This window comes from Hemibagrus wyckioides, linkage group LG27 (genome assembly GCF_019097595.1).
Source record: "Hemibagrus wyckioides isolate EC202008001 linkage group LG27, SWU_Hwy_1.0, whole genome shotgun sequence".
Classification (NCBI taxonomy): Eukaryota; Metazoa; Chordata; class Actinopteri; order Siluriformes; family Bagridae; genus Hemibagrus; species Hemibagrus wyckioides.
In genome coordinates this window covers 8412507-8436128 of record NC_080736.1, presented here as the reverse complement: position 1 = coordinate 8436128, position 23622 = coordinate 8412507, and the positions used below count along the sequence as shown (strand labels likewise).

At 41.4% G+C, this 23622-nt stretch overlaps 1 protein-coding gene across 8 annotated transcripts in view; it reads right to left on the bottom strand.

The window, feature by feature from the left end:
- The window catches only part of znf536 (zinc finger protein 536), a 174403-nt gene that overhangs the window by 61017 nt on the left and 89764 nt on the right, over positions 1-23622 (bottom strand). For all 8 annotated transcript variants that reach the window (XM_058382022.1, XM_058382018.1, XM_058382021.1 and 5 more), the window contains one exon: positions 1818-1976. In XM_058382022.1, the coding sequence (XP_058238005.1) occupies positions 1818-1976 (159 nt within the window). The remainder of the gene's footprint in view (positions 1-1817; positions 1977-23622) is intronic.

Genomic DNA, 23622 nt, shown 5'->3' with positions numbered 1-23622 from the left:
GCTCCCCTGCTTATAGGGACATAACAGTGCTGCACCAAGGCTTAAAGCAATCAGCCTCCACAAGCCCAGGAGCAGCTGACTCCAACACTTTCCTCAGACCTGCCTGTCAACGGACCTGCCTGACGCCTGTTTCCTCATTTCTTCACACTGCTAATTCATTGGTATACAATTTCTCTCCGTGGCTCTGTTCTTGTGCTACTTTTTGATATTTGAGACTAGCCTGAGGTTCTGTTATAAACTTTCTTATATTTTATACTAAACAATGTGTCCACAGCTGCATTCTGACGGCTTTGTGACGGGTTTAAAAAGTGTTACAGAGAAACGGTACCACGTCGGCTGGCCTTGGCCTCTATGTGTGTGTGTGTGTGTGTGTGTGTTTAAGCTTTGAGGCGTAATCATCAGCTCCATGGCTAGACGTGCCATACAATCAGACTTTAATTCCCCCAGAACAGCAGAGCTATGTGCTTCTTATTAAGTGGGACGAATACTATTTGGGTGGTCTCCCTTCTTCCTTGTAAGCGCACACCAAAAAAATAACAACCATCAATTTCCTGAACTGAGAACGATTTCCATTTTAAGTTAGAGCTGGAGTGCAAGCTGCCCTCAAAGCACTTGTTGAATAGTTTTCTCCTTTTTTTTTTTCCTCATATGTCCCTCTGCAGATGATGTTCTAAAGGTAGTGAGGCAAATGAAATAACCAAAAAAGTATTTAAAAGGGGGAAAAAAAATTCTGAATGTATAAGTTATGAGACTATAGACGGTTGATTATCTTTCACTGAAAAGGCATTTATTGTGGTCTCGCTATAATTTCATACAGAGACTCCATTTACACTGTCTCATGATCTCTGTCTATATCACACACACTCACACTCGCAGTGACCTCGCAGTGCTTCCCTGTGTTAACTAGGACAAGCTGTGCAGGAGAGTGACTCTCAGCTTTGCTACGAGCTACACAGCAGAATTTCAGTGCAGTTATTCGACCTGAACTCTCTACAGCGTTACTGTAGAAGCGGGGAAACTACTACGTAGTACATGCGGGAGATCCAGCGTATGTGAGCCGTGCTACTAGTCGGAGGAATATGACAAGCAGGATTAGGACAAAAATTGAAAAGGTCATGCCTTGAAAGAAAGCACATGGCTGTAGGACTGTTGGAGAAAAATGGCATGTGACATAAAGTAAAAAAAAGAAGTGTAGACAATTTGTTTGTAGACAGGATTCAATATTATTTGAACTATGAATTCCTGTAAGTTTGTTAAGTTTGGACTTGGCACACATTTTAATGATATACTCAACGATTCTGGCAGCAGTTTATGAAACGCATGCCTTGTCTGAATACTAGGCGAAAAATAGGGAGCTTGAAGATTTATAGGCAACGTGAGCGACAGGTAATGAGAGACACTGCTGTAGTCTGATTGGCTGAATCTTGGTGGTCCACTTTTGTTTAGTTTCTAAATATTTGAGAGCTGCTAGCAAGGGTGGGAAATTTTGTGAGAAATTATGCTCAAGTGAAAGTGATGTTGCTACTTCTAAATGTACTTTTACATGTAAAGGATTAAAAAGGAGATTTAATTAGAATAGATAGATTAATAGATTCATTAGAATATTATGACTGGTCACTTTTAGTATATTGTCATTGGCTAGATGAGAAAATTGATATAAAAAGTTGCTTCTGAAATGTAATTAAGCGAGCGAAATAAAGTGCAACTATTCAAGTACTTTCCACCTCCGACGTCTAGGATATTAGAATTTGTAAATTTGTATAAGAAGTGTTCGTAAAAAAGTAAAAATGGCCGTGTTAGACTCTGTCTTTTCGTACCGGTATGTATTCTCAGGTGGACTTTCAGGTGATGGGAGGTGCGGAAGGACTTGCCACAGTAAGGGCAGTCTTTCATGGCGGATCCCACACTCCTCTCTCGGTGCTGGGTAACTGGAGGAGGAACTGCTCCTGGTGCTTTCGCCATCTCATCCCCAACATCTGAGAGAGACAGAGAGAGAGAGAGGAGAAACACAGAGAGAGATGTAATTCAGTGAGTATTCAGTTTCACTTCAAACCAGCCACATGCCACTCTGCTTTTCTTCCACTTGTTCATTTCTTCCCGTCTTTCGTTCTCCTTTCAGCCTTTTTGCCGCACAAATCTGCTAACACCACACAAAGTCAAACACATCAATGGGTTCACGCGCGCCACTCTTTTTTTTTCCCCCTGCCGCACTCTCCTCGGTCTGACAGAACGCTGACAGTTCAGAAGCTTTTCAGGTTGCTTTAGAGACGTCGCCCTGACTCCCTCCCCACATACACACTCCAATTCTTCCATTTTATCCCTCCTATCATCATCTTTACCGGGTAGCATATGGCGGATTGTGTCAAAACGAACAATACAGGAAAGGAAACAGCTATGTCAGCAGTTGGTCTGTGCCTTCGTGTTGCGCCCTGGTTTTGACAGGTGACGTCGGCGGCGTGGCTGATAGGAGAGGGTGATAACGAAGGCCTCGCTCTGATTGAGCTGCTGTCACTACAATACTCTAAACGTGTCAAGACCAACAAGCCCCAGTTCGGAGATAATTAACCACTCTGAACTGAGTTATTACAGGATGTTGGAATGGCAGATTATGCTGAGGTATTAGCACATATATTTGCACATATGCTCAAATTATTATGCCGCATTAGATCACGAGTTCATGCTCTGAAGCTATGGGAAGGGCAGCGTTTGAAGCTGACCAGCCGCATAACATAATAAGAAATCCGGAGCATAACTGCGAATCATAAAATTTTGTTGGCGCTTCGCTTTTCAGATTGTAACTTGAACTACAAAGTACTAATGGAAGTGAAGTAAAGTTTAAAAGGCGAGTTCTCCTCGGTTACTCTGCGCTACCTGATATGGTACGTATGTGAGGAAAGAAACGGTCTAAATGGAGCAACCCACTTAGGCAACTGTTCCACACAATGGTTTTTTTTTTGTTTTTTTTTCCAATAATCTTTCCATTTCTTTATATTTTTTTCTCCCTTTTTAAAAAAAAAATCAAAGGAGATTTAAGAAGTTAGAAAAAGAGAAAGGGTTAAGAAAGAGAAAGGGTGAAGTCAGCATTCTCTCCCACTCTTGTGACTGATCACGTGCCTGTGATTTGCTTCCCTCGCTTTGCCTACACACATTACATTGTACTGCATGCCCCATTTTTTGACCCAAACATACACACAATGATACAAACACCTACTCTGACCTAGTTCGAGTTTGTATCCTGATAAATTAGCTTTAGTGACAAGTGTGTGAGCCTTTTTTTAGGGAGGATACAAGGAGGGAGGTCGATTCAGTCAGACATACTAAAAAACGTATTTCTGAGTTGTGGCAGATTTTAAAAACTTTCCTGTACTCATTTAAAATGGGCTTAAAACGAAAATGTACAACACACACACACACACACACACACACAGCCGGCCCAACAGCGGTGTCTTTAATCAGCTGACTGCTTCCTGGCTTTTAATATGGCCGTTCCAATTACTGTAAAATTCATCCTGCGCCGTATAACCACAAATATTGACAGTTTATTGCACAACACATTTATGACATTTGAAGGTCACCCCATATATTACACTCCATCCTTCTGCCCAGGGTGTCTGGAACACAGAGATTCCCGATAACCCCCCCACCACCACCTATAACTATTTTCTCTGTATTGATTTTCCATTTCACATCCTCTTTTTATGCAAAGGGGGAAAAAATCGGTACGAGGCACACAATATTAAAATGATTGTCACAAGCCAAGTATAGGCTTCGTATTTTAAATTGCTAATATGTACAAACAATAAGTCTCAAGGGTGGGTTTTGTAGATGCTGAACCACAAGGATCTTATTTTGCACTGTGCTTTAGAGACATTTACTGTCAATGTAATCAATTGTGTTTAGGGTAAAATATAAATGAAAGATTTATCACATATGATGAACTTGTTTGTGTGAAACACGATTAGAATCAAGTAGAATTGAATGCTTATGATATGCGCTGACGTTGATAAGTAATTGTTAAGCCATATAGAAAGGGTTGTTTTTATTTATTTATTTATTTATTTATTTATTTATTTATTTATTTATTTATTTATTTATTTTTAATTAGAAATCTGGACAGTGCTGAGGTGTGAAGTGTGAATTATGCTCTATACTGGGCCTCCACTAATGCACTACAGCTAACTGAAACAAAGAGCTGGGATCAGACCAAGGGCCAGTGGCATGAGCCATCTGGGAGGAGGAGGAGTATCAGTCACTCACCCTGCTGTCTGTCTCATGTCTCACACACACACACACACACACACACACACAAAAACTCAAGCTACTCACAAGCTACCACCAGGGTGTGTATGTGTTTACTGTAAGAGAGGATATGGACTTTATGTGGATTTGCAACAGTGTGTGTGTGTGTGTGTGTATGTGTATATGAGTGTGTGTTTGAATGTGTGCGTGCATCCTCTGGAGTCCCTCCAGATGGACCACACCCTGTTCCCATTAATGAAAAGAAAGACAACAAAAACAAAGGCCCCCTCTCTCTTAATGGTACTTTTCCTATCACACTCGCCACACCAAATCAGGTTGTCGTGTGGTTTTGATAGCTCTCGTATCACTTTCCGGAAATAAAAAAAAAAAAAAAGAGAGGAAAGGAAAGGGGGGGGGAGAAAAGAAGCAATCATAAAAACACAAGATGTCTCTCATCTCCATTACAATAATGTGTCACGTGTCTCAAAGCCATTGACCTCTCTCTTACAGCAGCCTGTGCAAGGCAACAGAAGAAAATGTTACAGAAAAAAATGAAGACAGAGACAGATAGAAACAGAGAGAGAGAGATAGAGAGAGAGAGAGAGAGAGAGAGAGAGAGAGAGAGAGAGAGGTAAATGTGATGACATCATTTGAAAGGCATTAGGCTTTTAAAAATGCACCCGGGGGGAGTTGATTTCCTTACGCCGGAGCAACACAACACCATCCGGCTGATGCGCGCACTACACGCTCTTTTTTGATTTGGACCGGTGCCATCTTTGTGAACGGGCTGGTTCAGGCGAGTTAATCAATTTGAGGTTTAGTTACACTGCTGAGGCTAGCATTCTAGCGGCTGCTTGAAAAGTAATCGGAACTCGCAGAATTTATTAACCAAACACCAATTATCATTAAACACCACTGCATTATCTCTTACTTTTACTACCTGACAAGAACTACTTAATGAAATTTTTAGATTAAAGTTATTTAGCTTGCTGATTTATGGTGGTCGAAGTTCTTAATGCAGTCTGGATCCCAGCTTAGGCAGATTTGATTTTCTTTTTTTTAAGGTGTATGCCAGCAAAATGTTTCATTGGTATCACAACAACGAAGTCTTTTGCCCAGAAAAAAAAAAAAAAAGCAGAGCGGTCGCATTGCCAGCGCTGGCCGTGAAAGGAGCAAACCAAACCCTGACCAGAGTGTCAATGAGGAAATAAATCCATAAAACATAATGAGAATTTAAATGTAAAAAAAAAAAAAGAAAGAAAAAATTAATAAAAATACAGCCTAAATTCAAAAAAGTGTTTATCCCTGCTCTGTTTGTGAGATGAAACAGCCGCAAAATGTGTTACATATAAGGCATGTGGGTAAACAGGGGCACCAGATGTTCTTTGATGTTAATAATGGCATTTATTATTAATATTAATTAGACTGCATTCAGCAATACATTTGGGCCATTTCCAAGTCAATTAAGCAAAATGGCATTCGGGAGATGTTGAAACGACATTTTAAGGCAGGTGTTCAGCGGTCCCCTAATAAAACATTTTCGCAGCGACTGAAAAACAACCCATTTTCAGCAGATTTTCTTTTCTTTGTCTGCAGGAGAGTCGTGTTTTCTTGCTCCAAGCACAAGCATATTTTTAAAAAAAAAATGCTTCATTTTAGTCATGAGCCGTTTTGCCCCGAAAAAGCAGACATGTTTTTATGTTCTAGGTATGCCATTAAACAACAGATTCACATGATGGGAGTATTCTGAAAGAATAATAATAAATTAAATTGAAATATATATATATATATATATAAACCACGTAGACCTGATGGGCGGAAATGATGAAGAATATCAAATAAAGATGTTTATGTGTGTTCACTGCAGATTAAATCTAGTGAGTATGTGCAGCATCATTTTGACAGCTTAATTCTAGGGTATAATATAACACTCATGGCCAAATCTGCATGTTCCGGGCACCAAATGCCGTACACATGGACCGTACACACTGCTCTATGGCACATCAGCCTAAAGAACTAATTACTCAACACATGGTAGTGGAGTCACAGCAGGGAAAAGCTCAGCTGTCTATATAATTCTTCTTCTATGTCTAAGTAGAAACATACACATTAACACACAAACAGACAGAGAGAGAGAGAGAGAGTTTTAATGCTCTACAATGTATAATCTGCCTTTAAAGAAGGGCTCTGCTGCACATGCTACTTGCAGCTAGCGCCGATTTGGCAGGAAGGCCAATTTTTTTTAAAGCTCGGTGAGGCTCAACCATACAATGGTACATTAACAATCTGTGCATTCATTTATCAGCCGATGCGTTTTTTTGGACTGTGCGTTTATGGCGCAGTGCACTTTTCATCGCTGAAAATTAATGAACATGCCTCCCCTCGCAACAAACATGCACCTGTGCCGCCGCGATGCTAATCACAAACATTTATATTTATTAGCGACGGGCTGAGCGAAAGTGGGATTATAAAAGGAGGAGGGAAGACTGTCCTTTTTCTGCTCGCTGAACAGAACGGCACATTTCTCTTTTTTAGAGCACATTTGTTCTGCCTGCTAGTGGAGGGGGGTCAGGTGAAATTAAGCTTCAAGCATTCTGCCTTCGATTGCAAGGAATTAGAAATCATTCATGCCTTTACAAGCTTGACTGAATTCACTCTATCAATAACACTGCTTTCGATGCAGTTTAATAGGACACATAAAACACCATGCTTCGATATGAATCGTTATCTCTTTCGCACTGCAGTCAGAAATGACTTGCTTACGCCTAAAACCTGACCACGGTGTCTCAAGGTCTTCATAACACACCCCGTCCAAGCAGCGTGAGCCGCACACCAGCACAACAACATGACATTGTCTCAGGAGGTCAGCGAGGTGAAAGTAGCAGAACCGTGCAAATGAGCCACATTGACAGCGCTCCTGACCATGGAGAACCCCCCCCCCTTCCTCTCTCTCTCTCTGTCTCTCTCTCTGTCTCTCTCTCTCGCTTTTTCTGTGTATCTCTCGCTCTCTCTCTCTCTCTCTCTCTCTCTCCTGTGCACCCTCCCTCCCTCCGCTAGTGACAGAAGGTGCGCCTCTCCCTCTTTAAAGGCGAAGCCTCTGCCGAGCTGGGGGAACAGGAATGGTGCCATAACTTTCCGGCTGGCACGCGCCCATCTTTGTTTTCTCCTCTCGAGTTGCTTTCAGGCTTCAAAGAGCAGCAAATTTACGAAAAAAAAGAAAAAGGGGAAAAAAAACTAAAGTAATAAACAAGTCCTGGGTAAAAAAAAAGCGAAAAGCAGGGTTGCTGAGGAGGCAGTGAGGTCTCACTAACTGTATTATTCTGCAGAGTGATCAAAGCGTAAAGCACAGACGGGAGGAACAGGAGACCACCGCTGGCCCGATGCAGGAACCCAGAGGGTTCGCGTGATCAGGAACCATCCTAGGTATGAGTGGGCATGAGCAGGCCCCAAGGGCGGGCATCTCATAAGGAGCTCTGGTTCACCAGGGCCGGCTTCTCTTAATAGTGGTAAATATTCATTGGGTGCTGACTGTTTTGGCAGGAAGGAAGTGTTTGTCATTAGTGAAGCCTGAACAGATTTGGTCTGCATAGAGACGACATGATTTCTATGGATCGGTCGTGCAAATCGGCTTCCTGATTTAATTCTACTGAATTAGAAGCTACACTTCGTACGTACATATCCGTGGACGTAGTGATATTAATAAATATTAAAATGACACAAATAGAACAGCCAACTCATCTGCTGCTGCGCCTTTAAAACTCTTTAAACGGTCGAGGGGAAAAAAAAAAAAAAAAACACATTCTCGCCTGACATTGATTTCCTATTCATTTTTCTAGCCGGCCAAATCAACAAGTACAACAGGCAATCATAAAGCTGACTTACAGATCCATGTCCAAGGCACAGCTACAGCACCCTTCTGAATCCATTACCTTCGCTGTAAAGCCATTAGCTTTCAAAAAGCATCACTCCTCTCCTTTCATTGCTTTAATGCGAATTAAAAGAACGCAGTGGTACTTGGAGAAAATTACCATAAAGGTTATGACCTGATGCACAATAGAATTATAAAACCAGACACCAAGACAGACTGTTTCTGTAACACTGATCTGATGAACACTTTAAAAAATGTAACAACCTCCAAGCCTTTAATATGTGGCCTTAAACAAAATCTCTTTCCTTACAGCCGATCTAGTATGTGGCTTTTTTTTTTTTTTTTTTATCTTGAGCCATGGGGCCCATAAATTGTACAGCCAAGGACGTCCGCTGTTTTACTCATATATGCGCTTGTCCAGTGCCTCGGAAAATGAAATAAAGCGATTTATCATGCCAAACACAGCGCTATGAGCAGCTCAGAGTCAGGCTGGGATATAAGCCTGTCTCTACACTGCCTCTTTTCCTTATCCTCAGTATCATTTATTTAACCCACATTAATCTGAGTGAAATGTCTAATGAAAGTTTTGCGAAATGTAGACAAGGAGTAAAGTAGCTAAGAACAGCCTGGTAGGCGGAATTTTTTGAAAAGGGTGATGATTGATAATAAAATGAAGCACGCGGTGCGAAAGCTGATAACAGCTACATAATCACGCGTGTGAAAGCATGTGTGTGTTTGTGTACGTGTGAAATGCGGGTTCGTTCGAGATTCGGTCAATTTTGCTTCTGTAACAAAACGCATCGACGGTGTATGTCACATTTACACATGATCACTCCTTCTCACTCGTAGCTAAAAAAAAAAAAAAAAATAGATCAGTGTGATGATTTATTTGTATTGTAGCTCAGCAACCCCCCACCCCACTCCACCCCACCATCACAACCTTTTTCTCTATCCACCACTTCTCCTCCCACAGCTTCCATTCTTTCCAGTTTGCCATGCGTCACCCCTAACACATGTCTGCGAGAGAGAGCCCGCTCCTATTTCCTCCACAGCCGGAATGTTAATTTGTTATGAAGGTCATTGACAGAGAGTAATAATCACCATTGGGGATCTAACAATTTGCCATTTCTGAACATTGCAGCGCAGATGACTCAACTATTAATAGACCACCCCCCATCTTAATATGACTAAAAACTATTCCGATGATTCCACAGGCCAGAAAAAGGCAGCCTTGTGTCTTTCTTTCTTTCTTGTCGTCTGTTTTATCTGAGTGGAGATGTCTGACATTTGGAGCAAATTAATGTGAACCTAAAGCCTGGTGAAAAGCATCGTATGACAGGATATTGAAAATTAAATCACATTTTTACATAGAGAAGGGGCTGACTTCTGCCCTATCATCTCGTTTTTTTTTTCCCCTCTCTTTTCTCCCTCCCTCACCGTCTTTCTCTTCTGCTCTCCTCCTCTCTCTCTCTCTCTCTGTCTCTCTGTAAAGGACTGTGTTTGTACAATACCACCAACATGCTGACACTTAAACACGACCCAAGATTCCATTATATGGATCCGATGTGGCGAAATGTTTACAACTAAACAATAACAGTTTATTTCAAAACTCATTTACCGCCGGCCTCGCTGTTGCCAGCGCATACAGACATATGTGTCGGAATTTGTCAGGCGAACAAAATAATTCTGGCCGAAGCTATTTTTATCAGACACCCAGCATTTGTTCATTTTAAATGATCAGCATTTATGGAATGGAGCGAGCAAGTCGAATCCTTTATCTACACAGCCTCAACATCTCAAGACTAATTACAAATTAATCTGAATCTGTATATCTGCACTAAGAGGGCAATAACTCAGCACGCTAAGATCTATCTCTTATATATTTATAAATATCCTCACATGGCAGCATTGGAAGGGATGATCGTGACATAATTGCCTTCCGTCTATACCCATGCAGGAACATCAAGGCCAGAGATTGTGAATATTAATAACTGATCATTAGCTCGATAAGTGTGTGTGAGCTCAAGTTTTGGCTGATTCCATTATGGCTGATCCTGGGGCCCGAGGAGCAGCAGGCGAAGGTCGCATGTGTCATAACCAACTCTCTGTCTTTCTCTATAGATGAACTGAAACTGTGGTGTTGTAAGGGTTATTGGATCATTAGATAACTCAAAGAGAAAAAAAAATAAATAAATAAAAGTGCAATTTCTTATCTTGGGCATAATTTTTAATCAAGAGTTGTAGTAGTAGGCTTTTTTCTGGACTTCTCTATTTGAGTGGAAACTTGTATAGATAACTTGTAATAGCTGTAAATGTAATTCACTTCAACACAGATCAAACTGCACTCAAAAAAAATAAAAAAATTCCCAGTCAGCTGATAATGCACCTGTGATACCCCGTCACCCGTACATGTCTGCTCTCTCTGACCCCCCCCTCTTTGCCCGGGGTCTGGCGTGCTCTTACACTGCGGTGAACCTCTGGGCACCTTGACTGCTGTTAACTGCTTGTGGCACGAGCGAAGGAAATGGGTCATTAAATGAAACGAGCCAGGGCCAACCTCCCAGACTCCCAGAGCTGTTTCCAATCAGATAGCTTCCTTTAGCAGGAGCCAAAGTCTCACACAGCATTAGCGTCATTAAAGGGCCTTACACGCTCTCTCTCTCTCTCTCTCTCTCTCTCTCTGCCTCTGTCTCTCTCTGTCTCTCGTCCGCTGCCCCTGCTAATGTAAGCTGTACTGTGAATTGCAGTGATGGAGTTTTTGATGTGAAAGAGGAAAAGTGCGGACATCTTTCGTCAGGGTAAATACTTGAGAAAAATGCCGTCCATAGCAAAGAGGCGCCATAGCGTGTCAGACATTCATTTGACAGTCCTTCATCTCTCTATCTCTCTCTATCTCAGACTGTCTATCAGTCTTCTTTCCCTACTTCACCTTTCCACACAAGTCTTCCTGGAAGTCTGTGTGTGTGTGTGTGTTCCTGTGTGTGTGTGTTGCGTGCATGTGTGGCAAGGCTTTCTGATGAGGGCCTATATTTATACAACTGAAAATAGAATGAGTCCTTGCTGCCAATCAAAGCGCAAAATATGTACCGGAGAAACACATTATCGCAGACGTTGAAACTCGCTCACACTTGTTGCCTCCGTGTCTGTATATTCCTCCTTTCTCTTTCATTTTCGGGAGTGATAAATGAACCGTGTGCGATTCTCACACCTGTCCTAGCATCCTTTCCTCACCACCACGATAAGGGATTTCATTAACGGCAGAACGTTTGGGCTGAGGGAAACATAATTGCTTGGCTGTTGTTGTTGCCTCCACCGACACCCTAATTTCCTCCTTCCCTTACTCTTGACTGTTAAGTGATCATTATATCAAGAAGCGAAGGGAGCAAGGTTAAAATATCGACATGTGTTCAAAACCCAACTCAGGATTTGTAGCGCTGAATAGAAGGGAGAAGAAACACTTAAAAAGAAGGAAGGAAAGAAGAAAAAAAAAAAGGATGTATAATGTGGTAATAGAATGACAGTGGAAGTGAGAGATAAGATCAATCGGGAAAGATCACAGCATTCGGTAATGATTTAAGCGCTCAGACCGCTCCCTCTAATAGTCCTTGATGGATAACTGTATGAAAAAGATACATAATTTTTGACTTGCCATTTACACAGCATTGCACCTGAAAGCCGGCTGGAATAATAGACAGTTTAAAATGTCAGGGAACTAACTAAGAAAGAGAGACGGATCGGCCAGCAGAATCTTAATTAGGAAAGCCAGCTAATGGTCCTGGCAGCTCAAGAGGGAGGAAAGAGAGAGTGAGATAGAGAAAGAAAAAAAAAAAGAGTGGTTAGAGAAAGGAAGTGCTCTTCTGAAATACACAACACTTCCCAGAAATACTTTGGACCAATTAGCTTAGGCCTCTTCTCCTCATTTGTAGTTCTTTTTCCTCCCTCTCTCTATTCTTTACTCATTTATATGTTTTTTTTTTTTCCAAAAGGCTGACCAGTCACATTGCAAATATATATCTAGTTGTGAACCCCATCAAGAATACGCTCTGTCTGGAAACGCATGTATAGGATTTACCTATCTATCCCAGAGCAGACCTGCGTGTTGAGCGCCAGCCAGAAGCGCATGATTGTGTTAATTAATCTGCCATTGTGAGCAGAGGGAACAGCTGCAGTGGCTCTCGTGGCTGCGTTGTCAAAGCAAAACAATGCTGTGTTAAGCTTCCCCCGCTGAATCTTCCCATTACAAAGCAGCTCCAATACAGGGGCTAAATTCATAAAACCCACAGATCAATTTTTACCAGCGCTAATGTCTGACCTTTAAAGGGAAAGGGGTTTATACATGCTTCATTCCCTGCTTGAAATATGGTCAGATATGTGACACCTAGAATTAAAGCCAACACCTTGGGCTTAGAAAACAGAGAGATTGGGCAAGAGACGAAGATGTGGGGTGTGGGGGGGCAGAGAGAGAGAGAGAGAGAGAGAAGGTGGGAGCCAAATAGGTCTGATTTCTTAAACACAGACAAACAGAAGAGCACCAGGATTCACCAGCTGGGCGCTGGTATTTTAAAACAATGCGTCTAACGCGATTAGGAGGCAGCCATCGATCTCTGTTATGTGGATTTAATTTACGAAGGGAAGAAAGCGAGAGAGGATGGGGAGGGGATTGTTGGGGGCAAAAATAAAAATCGGTGACAATTTCGGCATCCCAAAAAAAGTGAGCAGGTGTAAAATGGAAAGGCGATGAAAGGTAAAATGCAAAAGCCAGACCAGATTACAAAATAAAGTGTGTATTAGATAGATGAGCTAAATAAGATGGAATTAACAGTGGAGCTTTGCAGATCATTTTCTGATGATCTTTCGATTTAAATCGTGTGTGTGTGTTGTGTGTGTGTGTGTGTGTGTGTGTTGTGTGTGAGGGCTGACTGTGGACTATTTCTTTCAGAGGCTTGGGCAAGGTTGGACCAACACTCCAAGTCAGAGTTAAAGATTGTGTCGAGATTCTCTGGAAGAGCCATAGGGGGGAAAGATGCCGACTTTCTAGTGCACTGGTTTCCAGAGAGACAGCGATGCGTCTTGAGAAACTCATGCGGCTCCCTGGACCTCGACCCACTCGCTGCAGTGGGAGACCGTCTGTTTAGGCGAAGCCCCTCCAAAAAGCCCACCAAGCGTGCCAAGCATTTAAAGGGGAATAAAAAAAATAAAAGAAAAACCCTCCCTAAGGCTGACTCAAAGTGCTGCTCTCTGTTTAACCAACATCACCTCGAGTTGAGAAAGAGGACACGGCATGGCAGGAAAGGAGAACCTTTTCCAAAATGCACACATGATTCACACTGACTGTATGATGGTGAGTGTCAAAAACGTAGCAAGCAAGCATCTATAAGACAGATTTAGCTACAGGAGTTGGTTGAAGGTACGGAAGTAAGAAGCTTTGCTTAATTTTTTCGAAGTTGGAAACAGTAGCCAATGAATACTCTCCTGTGCTGCTGCTCATGTGTGTGTGTGTGTGTGGCAGAGACAAGCTGAAGGAGGATTTTCTGAAAGCTTGCAGATGGAGAACGATGCCATGGTGTGAACACACGTCTCCAAAGTGTCGCTTGCTCGCCCATCTCACCTGTCCGCCAGGCAGCGTCACAGCGAGCCGTCAGATGCTCCACTTACCGCTACAGTAAGCATGAGATAAGAAAAATCTGACTGTTAGCGCAGGTTTCCGTCACCACACCAAACATTTCAGTGTTTCAGAAGACAACCCGGTAACCTTTTGCCAGTGAATCATCACTGTGTCTCGTGCTGGATTATCGTGACGAGACGTGAACTGTCCTATTTTACATCCTTCACGTACTGTAACAGGTTTTCATCTCAAGATCGGTCCAAGACATTTGGAATCAGGATATGTTGACTTAAGATCTGTGCCTACACCAACTTTTTTTTTTTTTTCTTCATGCCTAACCATGCCGAGCCTTGTGGGGAGTAAAAATAAACTTTATCGAAATAGATCCTCATTGACATGGTGCCATGTTCAGGCTGTGAGCAGCTTGTGTCTCATAAACATAATTCAGAAACGTCCTCCAAACTTCTTTTTTCTCCTCCTCACTTGAAAGTTCAAGTTGTTCCTTTTTCATCCCCACTTCTCCTGAGTTCTTCATGACAAGGAAAAAAAAAAAAAAACAAGCACCAGAATCATAAAGGTAAAATCCCAGCCGATTCTACTGTGAAGCAGGGGCTGTAGCAAGGGCCATGAGGAAACCAGCTTTGATGATCTTTCATGAATCCTCAACCCTGTGTCTAATGGGAAATACCTGTTCCTGGCAGGGGGAAGTGCTTCAGCAGCACGATTACACCTCACCTGCAGCCAGAGCCAGGAGAGAGGTGGCATTTAGGCGCTCGGTCCCCAGCGAGGGGCTCACAGAGCTCAGCCGCGGTTTTAGCCACGTTGAGGGAGCGAGCTGAGCCTCAGCACTAAACCCCCACTAAACCTAATGCCTCCAGGGAAGAGAGCAAAAACTTCTCATAGAACCTGCTGCTAAAACACCCAAATCTCTACAATAATGGCCCTTGGGTACAATCAACAAAATGTCAGGGCCTTCAGAAAAAAGTTGCATCTGATTTTTTTTCCTTGCTAATATCTTAAAGCACAACAGGCCTCAGGGAGATTAATTTAATAATTTAAACCGTATGCTTTATTAGGATTAAAGTGACCCATTTTTAAAATCGGAAACAATACTAATTATGAGTTTCCAAGTTTAAAAGATTTTTTAAAAAATGTTAAATTAAAATTTGTATTTGTTTTATTCAGGGTAAAAAGCATCGTAGAACAAAAAGTGAATGTTAAATGCTACAGCTCTCTCTCTCTCTCTCTCTCTCTCCCTCTCTCTCTCTCTTAAATTTAAGAGTGTAAATTTATAATACTTTTTTTTTAAAACACTGATTGCCCTTAACATTTGACCGATGAAAATGTTATGGATATGTCTTGGTGCAAATAAAAACTTTCGATCATATATCTATAGTATTTTATTCAGTTTGCTTTATTACTTCATTGGTGATTGAGATGAAAATCCTCTCTCTCTCTCTCTCTCTTTCGCTCTCTCTCTCTCAGATAGATAGATAGATAGATAGATAGATAGATAGATAGATAGATAGATAGATAGATAAGGATGCCCACAATAAGGTATATATCCATTTGATTAAGGTTCATTTCAAATGGATATGAAATCCTTGAGAATACGATGTGGTTGGAAGTTATTATAAATCAGTGTTGCAACCTTCTTTCCTCACACGGCAACCCTATACGACTCGCTCCCATATGAGACACGCGTGACATTTAAAGAGCTAGGGAGAAGTTAACCTCGTCACCTTGGCTCCTGTATCGCCGTTTCTGGTTTACAGCTCGCCGCATCAAAAAAGGGAAAAAAGGATGTTTTCTGATCACAACAGAGAACGATTAAGCCATCGTCTATCCGGGTTTCTATACATGAAGGTTTGAAATCATCATACCACTTACTAGTGCTAAGCGTCTGAACTATTTTTCTCCTGTGCGTTTGAATAAATGAGGGGGAAGAAAAAAACAAAAACGAAAAAACAAGGAATGATCATGGGAGGCACAGTTCATACAGTGTGCTTAAATAATTACGAAAGTGTTAGCTTAATGATGCCCACACATTCAGTTAGGGTATGCAAAGAGGAAGACAGAGCACAGCTGTAAGATTTTGCACTGTTCTTTAGTTGCTCTGCTGTGAATTAAGTCTGTTTTGCTATTTTGTAAACACACGCGCTAACAGCTCTTTTCACATGAAAGTTAAAGTCAAATAACATATGCTATTAACAACAACAATAGGTGTTAACCGACTAAATTGCAATTGCGCTAGATCTTATACAAACAAACACCAAGCTTTGTTACCAAGACAACTGAAACAATGCGATTCCCGTGGCGCTGTCGGCGCTGCCACTTCTTGCCGCCGATGTGTGAAGAACTGTAACAGGCATAGTGTGAGATTTAAAGCAAAAAAAATAAATAAACAAATAAATAAATAATCATTCCTGCTACAGTAATGTAGTGCATTTAGGCAGGGGAAAGAAAGAAAAAAAAAAAAAAAAAACATCCTGAGGGGCAATCAAAATATTTTACTATGAACTCGGAACGACTGAACTTTCGAGCTCACCCATAGTTTTTTTCCTCTTATTTTCTCTCTCTCTCTCTCTCTCTCTCTCTCCCTGTCTGTGTTTCTCTCTCTCTCTCTCTTTCTTGTTGCATTCCAGTGTAGCAAAATGAATTCAACTCCAAACCTAATTAATCCACAAAGGTTTCATGTCTTAATCCCCAAAGTCAAGGGGGTTATTGTCCTCACAAATGAGGTCAGTGTTTCTCCCAGTGGAAATATGGGAACAGCAGTGCAACTGAGAGAGACAGAGAAAGAGAGAGAGAGACAGAGATTTCTCTTCCTCTTGAATACAGTGGGACTTCTGAAGAGCTTGACACAGGGCTCGCAAATAGGGCTAAAGGTGTAGAGCTGGCTCACTTTTCTCTGGAGTGAGAAACAGGGCTCTGGACTTTAAACCAGGATGAGATCATGTAAAGAGAGAAATAGGTGACGGATGAGCGGTACAGACCTTCGTAACCTCCCCTGTCAGAATCCTTGTTTCCACGGTAATCGTCACTAGGGCAGATTTCCACAACTTGGACGCTAAGGACTCTGGTGTGACACATTGATGACAGTGATAGATTTGTCATCTTTCTAACACAACACACTCAAGCCCACTCTGTAGCTGCACTGCTGCATGTGTAGCCTTGCCAATGGATGAGAGATGAGCTATATGACCCTTGGAGGCTTCACCAAAGCCTGAGGGAACGATCTAGGAAATAACCAAGAATCGGTGACCTCCTACAAAGCAAGGCCAGCCAATGAGATTTCAAACTCCAAATGGCAGGCAACAGGCATATGAAGGGTGAACGTGGCAAAGCCGACTCAACAGCTTGGAGAAATCTGCCATCTATCGCTATGTACAGTAGCATAAACCCGGGGTAAAAGGAAAAAAAAGACAGAACATACTGTAAAGGCAGCGTTTCAAATTGGCAAAAAAAAGCGAGACCACCACAAACAGAACAAAGAGCTTCTCTTCTACCCACACTAAGTGGAGGCTCCGTATGAACCCAACATACCACACAGTCTCATTAGCAAGAGCGCCGCTGTTTATGATTACCCATAATTACCAGCACTCGAATGAGACCTAAGAAGAGGGAAAAAAAGAACATAAGAGGAAGGAGAGGAAAGGAAAATAAAAAAGAGAAAGAAAGAAAAAAGACAGGGGAAGAGAGGCTGAAAACTAACACAACTGTAATCTATCACAGGTACTTTTTTTTTTTTTTTTTATTCATACTTTCGTTCAAGATGTAGAAATGAAAGAGGTTACTGTTGACATGACTACCTTTTCGCTTGGCGCTTTTGTTTAAACTGACAGCGGGAATTAAAACCCGTAACTTTTTCTTATTATTTTTTTTTTTTTTTTTAATACACGAAGTACGAATCAGCTGTCAACTTCGCCGCTTGTTGATTTTTATCAGATGGGTTATTACATTTTGAGAATGTGACAATTCAAAAGCCCTCGATCATTCCATAACTTTGCCTCGGGGTGCCGATGCGGCATGGTGGAATGTGAAGCAGGAAGACAAAGAGCATACGTGCAGTCTGTTAGAGAGTGAGCGACAATCGTGCATAGTCATGTTCAACAGCACTTCACTGATTTCCAATACCCTGCCAGCTAAACTAGGCTTTAAAACTACATTATACTAAACAGAGCTGGTAAAAATAAATAAATAAATAAATAAATAAATAAATAAAGACACTATGCTTTAAATAATTAGTTTTCTTGGATGTCATAAGTGATGCTTCATTATTTAATATAATTATTAAAGCAGGCTTGGCCTCAGGTCTCTACTAAACTCTACTGTGAATGTGCATCATGACTGACACAGGACATAACAAGGCAGCAACTTCTTATTTAAATTAAGTCTGTGATCACAGACAGGTCAGAGAGAGAGAGAGAGAGAGAGAGAGAGAGAGAGCTTCTTCTTTTTCCATTCACGGAGGATGTACAGAGGAGAAAAAAGATTTAAAGGAGAGAAAAAAAAACACACAATTGTTTATTGATTTTATAATAGGCTTAGTGCCAGAGAAATAAAGAGGAGGTCAACAAGCGAGCCCCAGCATGAAGCAATAGCGTGACAAACATGAGCTTACATGCAGGTAACAAGGCCGAGTGTCAGAATGCTGAGATTACAAGAGCCTTGTTTCCACTATAAACCACAAAATGGCACAAGACTGGTTACTGCTGTTTGCTTCTGTTTTACTGGATACATCCATGTGACCATTTAATACTTTCTGTTTGGACCAAGGCAGTTTACAGGACAGGAAAATAGTAGTAGTAGCATCAATATGATGATGATGATGATGATGGTGATGATGACTATGATGATGATGATTGTTGTTGCTGTTGTATTATAATAATAATAATAATAATAATAATAATAATAATAATAATAATGGTGTTTTTTCTTGTTGCTGTACAATAGCACAGTATATTAAATATTGTTTATTTATCTACTGTATATATTTATTTATTTGTTTGTTCACAAATTAATAAATATATGCAAATGTGTATTCTTATTCTTATTATTATTGATGTTGTTAATAATAATAATAATAATAATAATAATAATAATAATAATAATAATAATAATAATAATAATAATGGTGTTTTTCTTGTTGCTGTACCATAGCACAGCATATTAAATATTATTTATTTATCTACTGTATATATTTATTTATTTGTTTGTTCACAAATTAATAAATATATGCATATGTGTATTATTATTATTATTATTATTATTATTATTATTATTATTATTATTATTATTATTATTGATGTTAATAATAATAATAATAATAATAATAATAATAATAATAATAATAATAATAATAATAATAATAATAATAATGTTCTTCTTCCTGTTAATGTTGTTTTTGTTATATATTACAGTGAAATGCATTTGTTTGCTTCTTTGTCTGTTTGTGTACTTAATATTCATTCATGCATTCATTATACAGTTGGTGTTGTTTCCTCACTTTTTGATATAGTGCTTTTGTGACACAACGTATTAAAATAAAGGAGTAAAAACTACTCATCTGGTCAGTATGCCATCACAGTGCTGTTAACTTTCCCCACCAGCATGAGCGGAGTCAAACCTTCACATTTTAACTCCGCATTTATTCACGGACAGATCTGCATTGCTATCAGCTACAATTCAAATTAAGTAGAACATATTCAAATGATCTCCCTTCTCTTCAATTAATGACTCAATTTCACCATCAGTCATCTTTGATTTGATCAACAAAACGAGTGAAAAATATCAGGTGAGCGACCTCTCTCTCTCCCTCTCTCTCTCTCCCTCTCTCTCTCTCTCTCTCAGCAAATCACCCTGAGGATCTAAAGCCCGGGTGCAGACGGAGAGGCAGTGATGCTGAGGATTTCTGTCTCTGTGTGAGGGAGGAAGAGAGAGTAAGGATCAGTGTGTATGTGTATGGCCTGATATATGGATGATAACACTAATTAGCTCATTTTGTTTGGGGCACAACACTCATTAAAAACCCAGTGGGGCCATTAACGCTACCGTCCCTCCAAAACACTGCAACCGCCATATTAATCTCCCAAGCTCCTACTTCTAATGGCTACTGCTTCAGGTTGGGTTGAGGGAAAAAAAAAGATTTGTGGGTTCAGAATTTATCTATTTCCGAGACATTTTTACATAGAATAGCGAGGTATACGCTCATTTCTTTCTCTCTCACCAATTACCCAACATACCTCCTGCTCAGGGCCATGCTCACTGATGGTGTATGAAAAAAATAGGAGGATTCACGCACGCTGGGTTTGACAGTGTTTTCAGCATTACGTGGTAATGTACCCATAATACCACTGCTTCACCGAGGCTTGTGATGCCATAAGGCAGCACTTACAGTCAGGCAGTAGAGGCTGATAGCACAGGCCTGGTAGGATTAGCTCGGGAAAAATAGCATCCTGTTAATAGACGAAACATGGAAGCCTCACTCTCAAGGGCTGAGTATATCAAATCTTCAATGTGTCTGCTTTTCTCGCCATGTTTTAAGCATTGCAACCTGTTCTGGGATTTACATTCAGCTCTGGTTAGAGAACGGGATGTGGTACCTACACTACATGGCAGGTATCCATGGAATCACAGAGGATCCTGGAAATCACAGAGCAGCTCCTTACCCCAAAACTGAAATACACTCGCACATTTTAAGCAGCTTGAGAACATGGCATAGTAGCATGAGATCTGAATCCAGCTGGGCTCCCAGTCTTCCACATCCCAGTTTCGGATGGAGGAGGGTGAAAAGGCTAATATTCTCCGTCTCTGAGCTGGATATTAACAGTGTTGATGAGATATATGAGTTTGCCATTTGCCCACGGAGCGGTGATGCTCCGGCAGAACTCGGTACCATATGGCTGGTGAGAGATTTCCTCCCTCTCTTCCTCCTATCTGAGCCTGACAGCTGGATGCCTGCTAACAGGGGACGAGGAGCTTGGCAGCTGCGAGCTGAGAGCATAGCTTTGATGCAACGCAAACTTTCTACAGGTAGGTGAGGGGAGGGTGAGACGTATAGCCGGTGAACAGGGAAAGGTGTGAGTGGGAAGAGGAACAGGGAGAGAATGGGGAGGAGAGAAAATGCTTCTGGGAGCACATTAAAACGTACAGCTGGCGAGTACAAAAGTGAGGGGGCTTTTTTTCTTCTCCCATTTTTTTTTTTTCTTTGAGTCAAAAGAACCTTTCATCATCTAAAAAAAACAGCTTCCTTTTGGATACAGTGATGCAAGTATGATGATGTTTTGTAGTGTGTGAATAAAACAGTGCATCTCACTTTTTTTGTTGTTTTAATCAACGTAGAAAAGAGACAGCAGCTTGTAGAACATGGCATTTCACGTGGCAGTAGAAAATCTCAAAAACTTAGTTTAAAGGTAGAAAGAAAAAAAAAAAACTGCCTGTTGGGTTTAAGTGGCCTTGAGCATAGGGAGTAAATAACTCATCTGCTGATGAGCTCCATGGCTTTCCATTGGGGCAGCTTATCAGCCCTCCTCTGTGCGAGAGGAGGAGGAGAAGCCCAGAGACACTGCAGTGTCCTACACTCCAGATCAAATAATTCACCTCTTATTAATCAAAAACCAGCCACTCAAAAGCGCAGGAGGTAGTAATGTTCACATGGCCACTTCCTATCACTGTCAGCAACAATAAACAACGCCGCTGTACGCCTGAGTTGCTGAAAAGGGCAAGAGATCCTTATTGGAGTGTTACACAAACCAAAATGTCTGCCTTGGAAATGATAAATGCCAAAAGTACACATAACGAGTAAAGCAACTTCCTAACTGACTGGTAAAGATCAAGGAGGGTGAAGGAGATAGGAGAGAGGGAGCTAAAGGTTACATAACGAGGAGCAGGTCTTTCTGTAACATTTGTTTTCTTCCACACATACACAGCAGCGGCGTAACCAAATATGAACAGGCCAAAAGACCTGAATAGGATAAAGCACACTATAACTTTATGTTGATGCGTTGGTTTTTGGTTTGTTTTAGAAAGCTTGCCAAAGAGGTTCACAGGATTAGAGGTACGCATCTGGACTACAAACAAAAATTTACATGGACAGGAGTGTTTTACTGCTAACAAGCAAACGTAAAGCTTGTGGGACATTTATTGACGACATTGGAAATCCTGGCAATGGAAACCATTCATGCTTGGGAACTGCTTGGTCTGGGTAAAAATATTGTGAGCAATTACAACGTATGTTCTAAACAAATCTCTAGTTTAGACCAATTCTGAACTCGAGTGAGGTAGCTAAGGACGAAGAACTGTAAGAGCCAGAATATACAAACCAGGCAGTTTCTAGCTCTGGTGGAGTTTTCAGCAGGAAATGACTTAGACCATGGCCAAATCATGATTAAATATAAACAGAGATATTTAGAACACTAAACATTTACAGGTAGTGGCATTTTTGACACAATATCCTTTAACACCTTTTGCTCTTTTCTTTTCCTCACGGGTCAGTCGTGAAGTGAGATCCCAGCACCGGATAACACCTGTAACAGCCATTGCAGGCCTTAGGAAGAGAGCAGAGTGTATGGTTCCTGTATAGTTTCCACTGCTACACTAACATTAACAGCAATAAGGAGACTGGCTAAAAAAAGCAAAAGTAAAAGCAGAGTCTTCCCACCTTCTCAAATATTTATACCTATATGTCTGTTTCTTTGCACCCTAGACACAAGCTTCACAGCCTGAATGACTGTCAGTCAGTTTCCTTGCTTCAGCATGTATCATGTTTTGTGATTAAAAGTGAATATATTTTCACCCGTCCACCATGTGTTCATCTATCTCTTTGTGTCTGTGCTGAGTTTGCCCTGTGTTACCCCCGTCTGCCAGAGGAGGGATCTGCAGGGGGAAAGATTTGCCCAAGCAGAGCGCTATGGCATCCTAGCTCTTTATTTCCCCCAGTCACATTACCATCCAAAATTTTCGCCTTCATAATCTAAACGTTCGGCTCCAAGAACCGTATGAATGATTTTTTAATTCTCTCCCAGCACTCTGTTTCACAGCACTCGTCTCCTTCTGTCTCCCCATGCTCCTCTCTCTCTCTCTCTCTCTCTCTCTTTCTCTCTCTCTCTCTCTCTTTCCCTCCTTTCTCAACCAGCCGTTTCGCTCACATTTCAAAGCAGCACCTAGGCCGTGGTTTGTGAGATCTGACCCTCGTTCACTCATCATCACCCATCATGCCCTCTCCAACCATCCCTGAATTTCCATCTCACTCTATCATGCACAGTTCTGCTCTCTCGCTCGCTCACTCTCTCCCTGCTGCCAGTCCTCCCTCCCTCCTTTCCCTCTCTCTCTCTCTCGCTCTCTCTCTCTCTCTCTCCAGGCCCCCTGTTGCTGCCTGCTACCCTGAGCCGTGGTGTCGAGTTTGGCTAGAGTCGAGAGGAGCAGCTGGGCCAGGCTAACGGGGAATGATAATGACCTCAGAAATCTGCTCCTCGCTCCACAACAATAGGGTGCTCAGTCTAGTGGAAAATTGTGTTCATCAGCTAGCTCTGCTCTCTTACTAATTGACATTGCCAAATATTTTAAGAACAATTGGAATGCACGGCCGCAAAAAAATGAAGATCTTAATCCGTGGACTCCTTTTTTTCCCCCCTGTTCTGACCCTTCCATCTCTCTCATTTAGCATTCGATTAAAGACAAATATCACTAAAAAATCTGGAATAAAAAGAAGAGGCAAACTTTTCATGTCATTATCTGCCTCATGTCAGTGTTGTGATGTTGACACAAAAGGCTTTTTTATGTGGCCTGTCAATGGTGTTAGGAGAGAGAGAAAGAGAGAGAGGGAACGAGAGGGTGGAAAAGGAGAGAGATACTCATCAGTGCGTGATGAATGCCCTCCACCCCCTACTCCAAAACCCTGTCCTGTCCT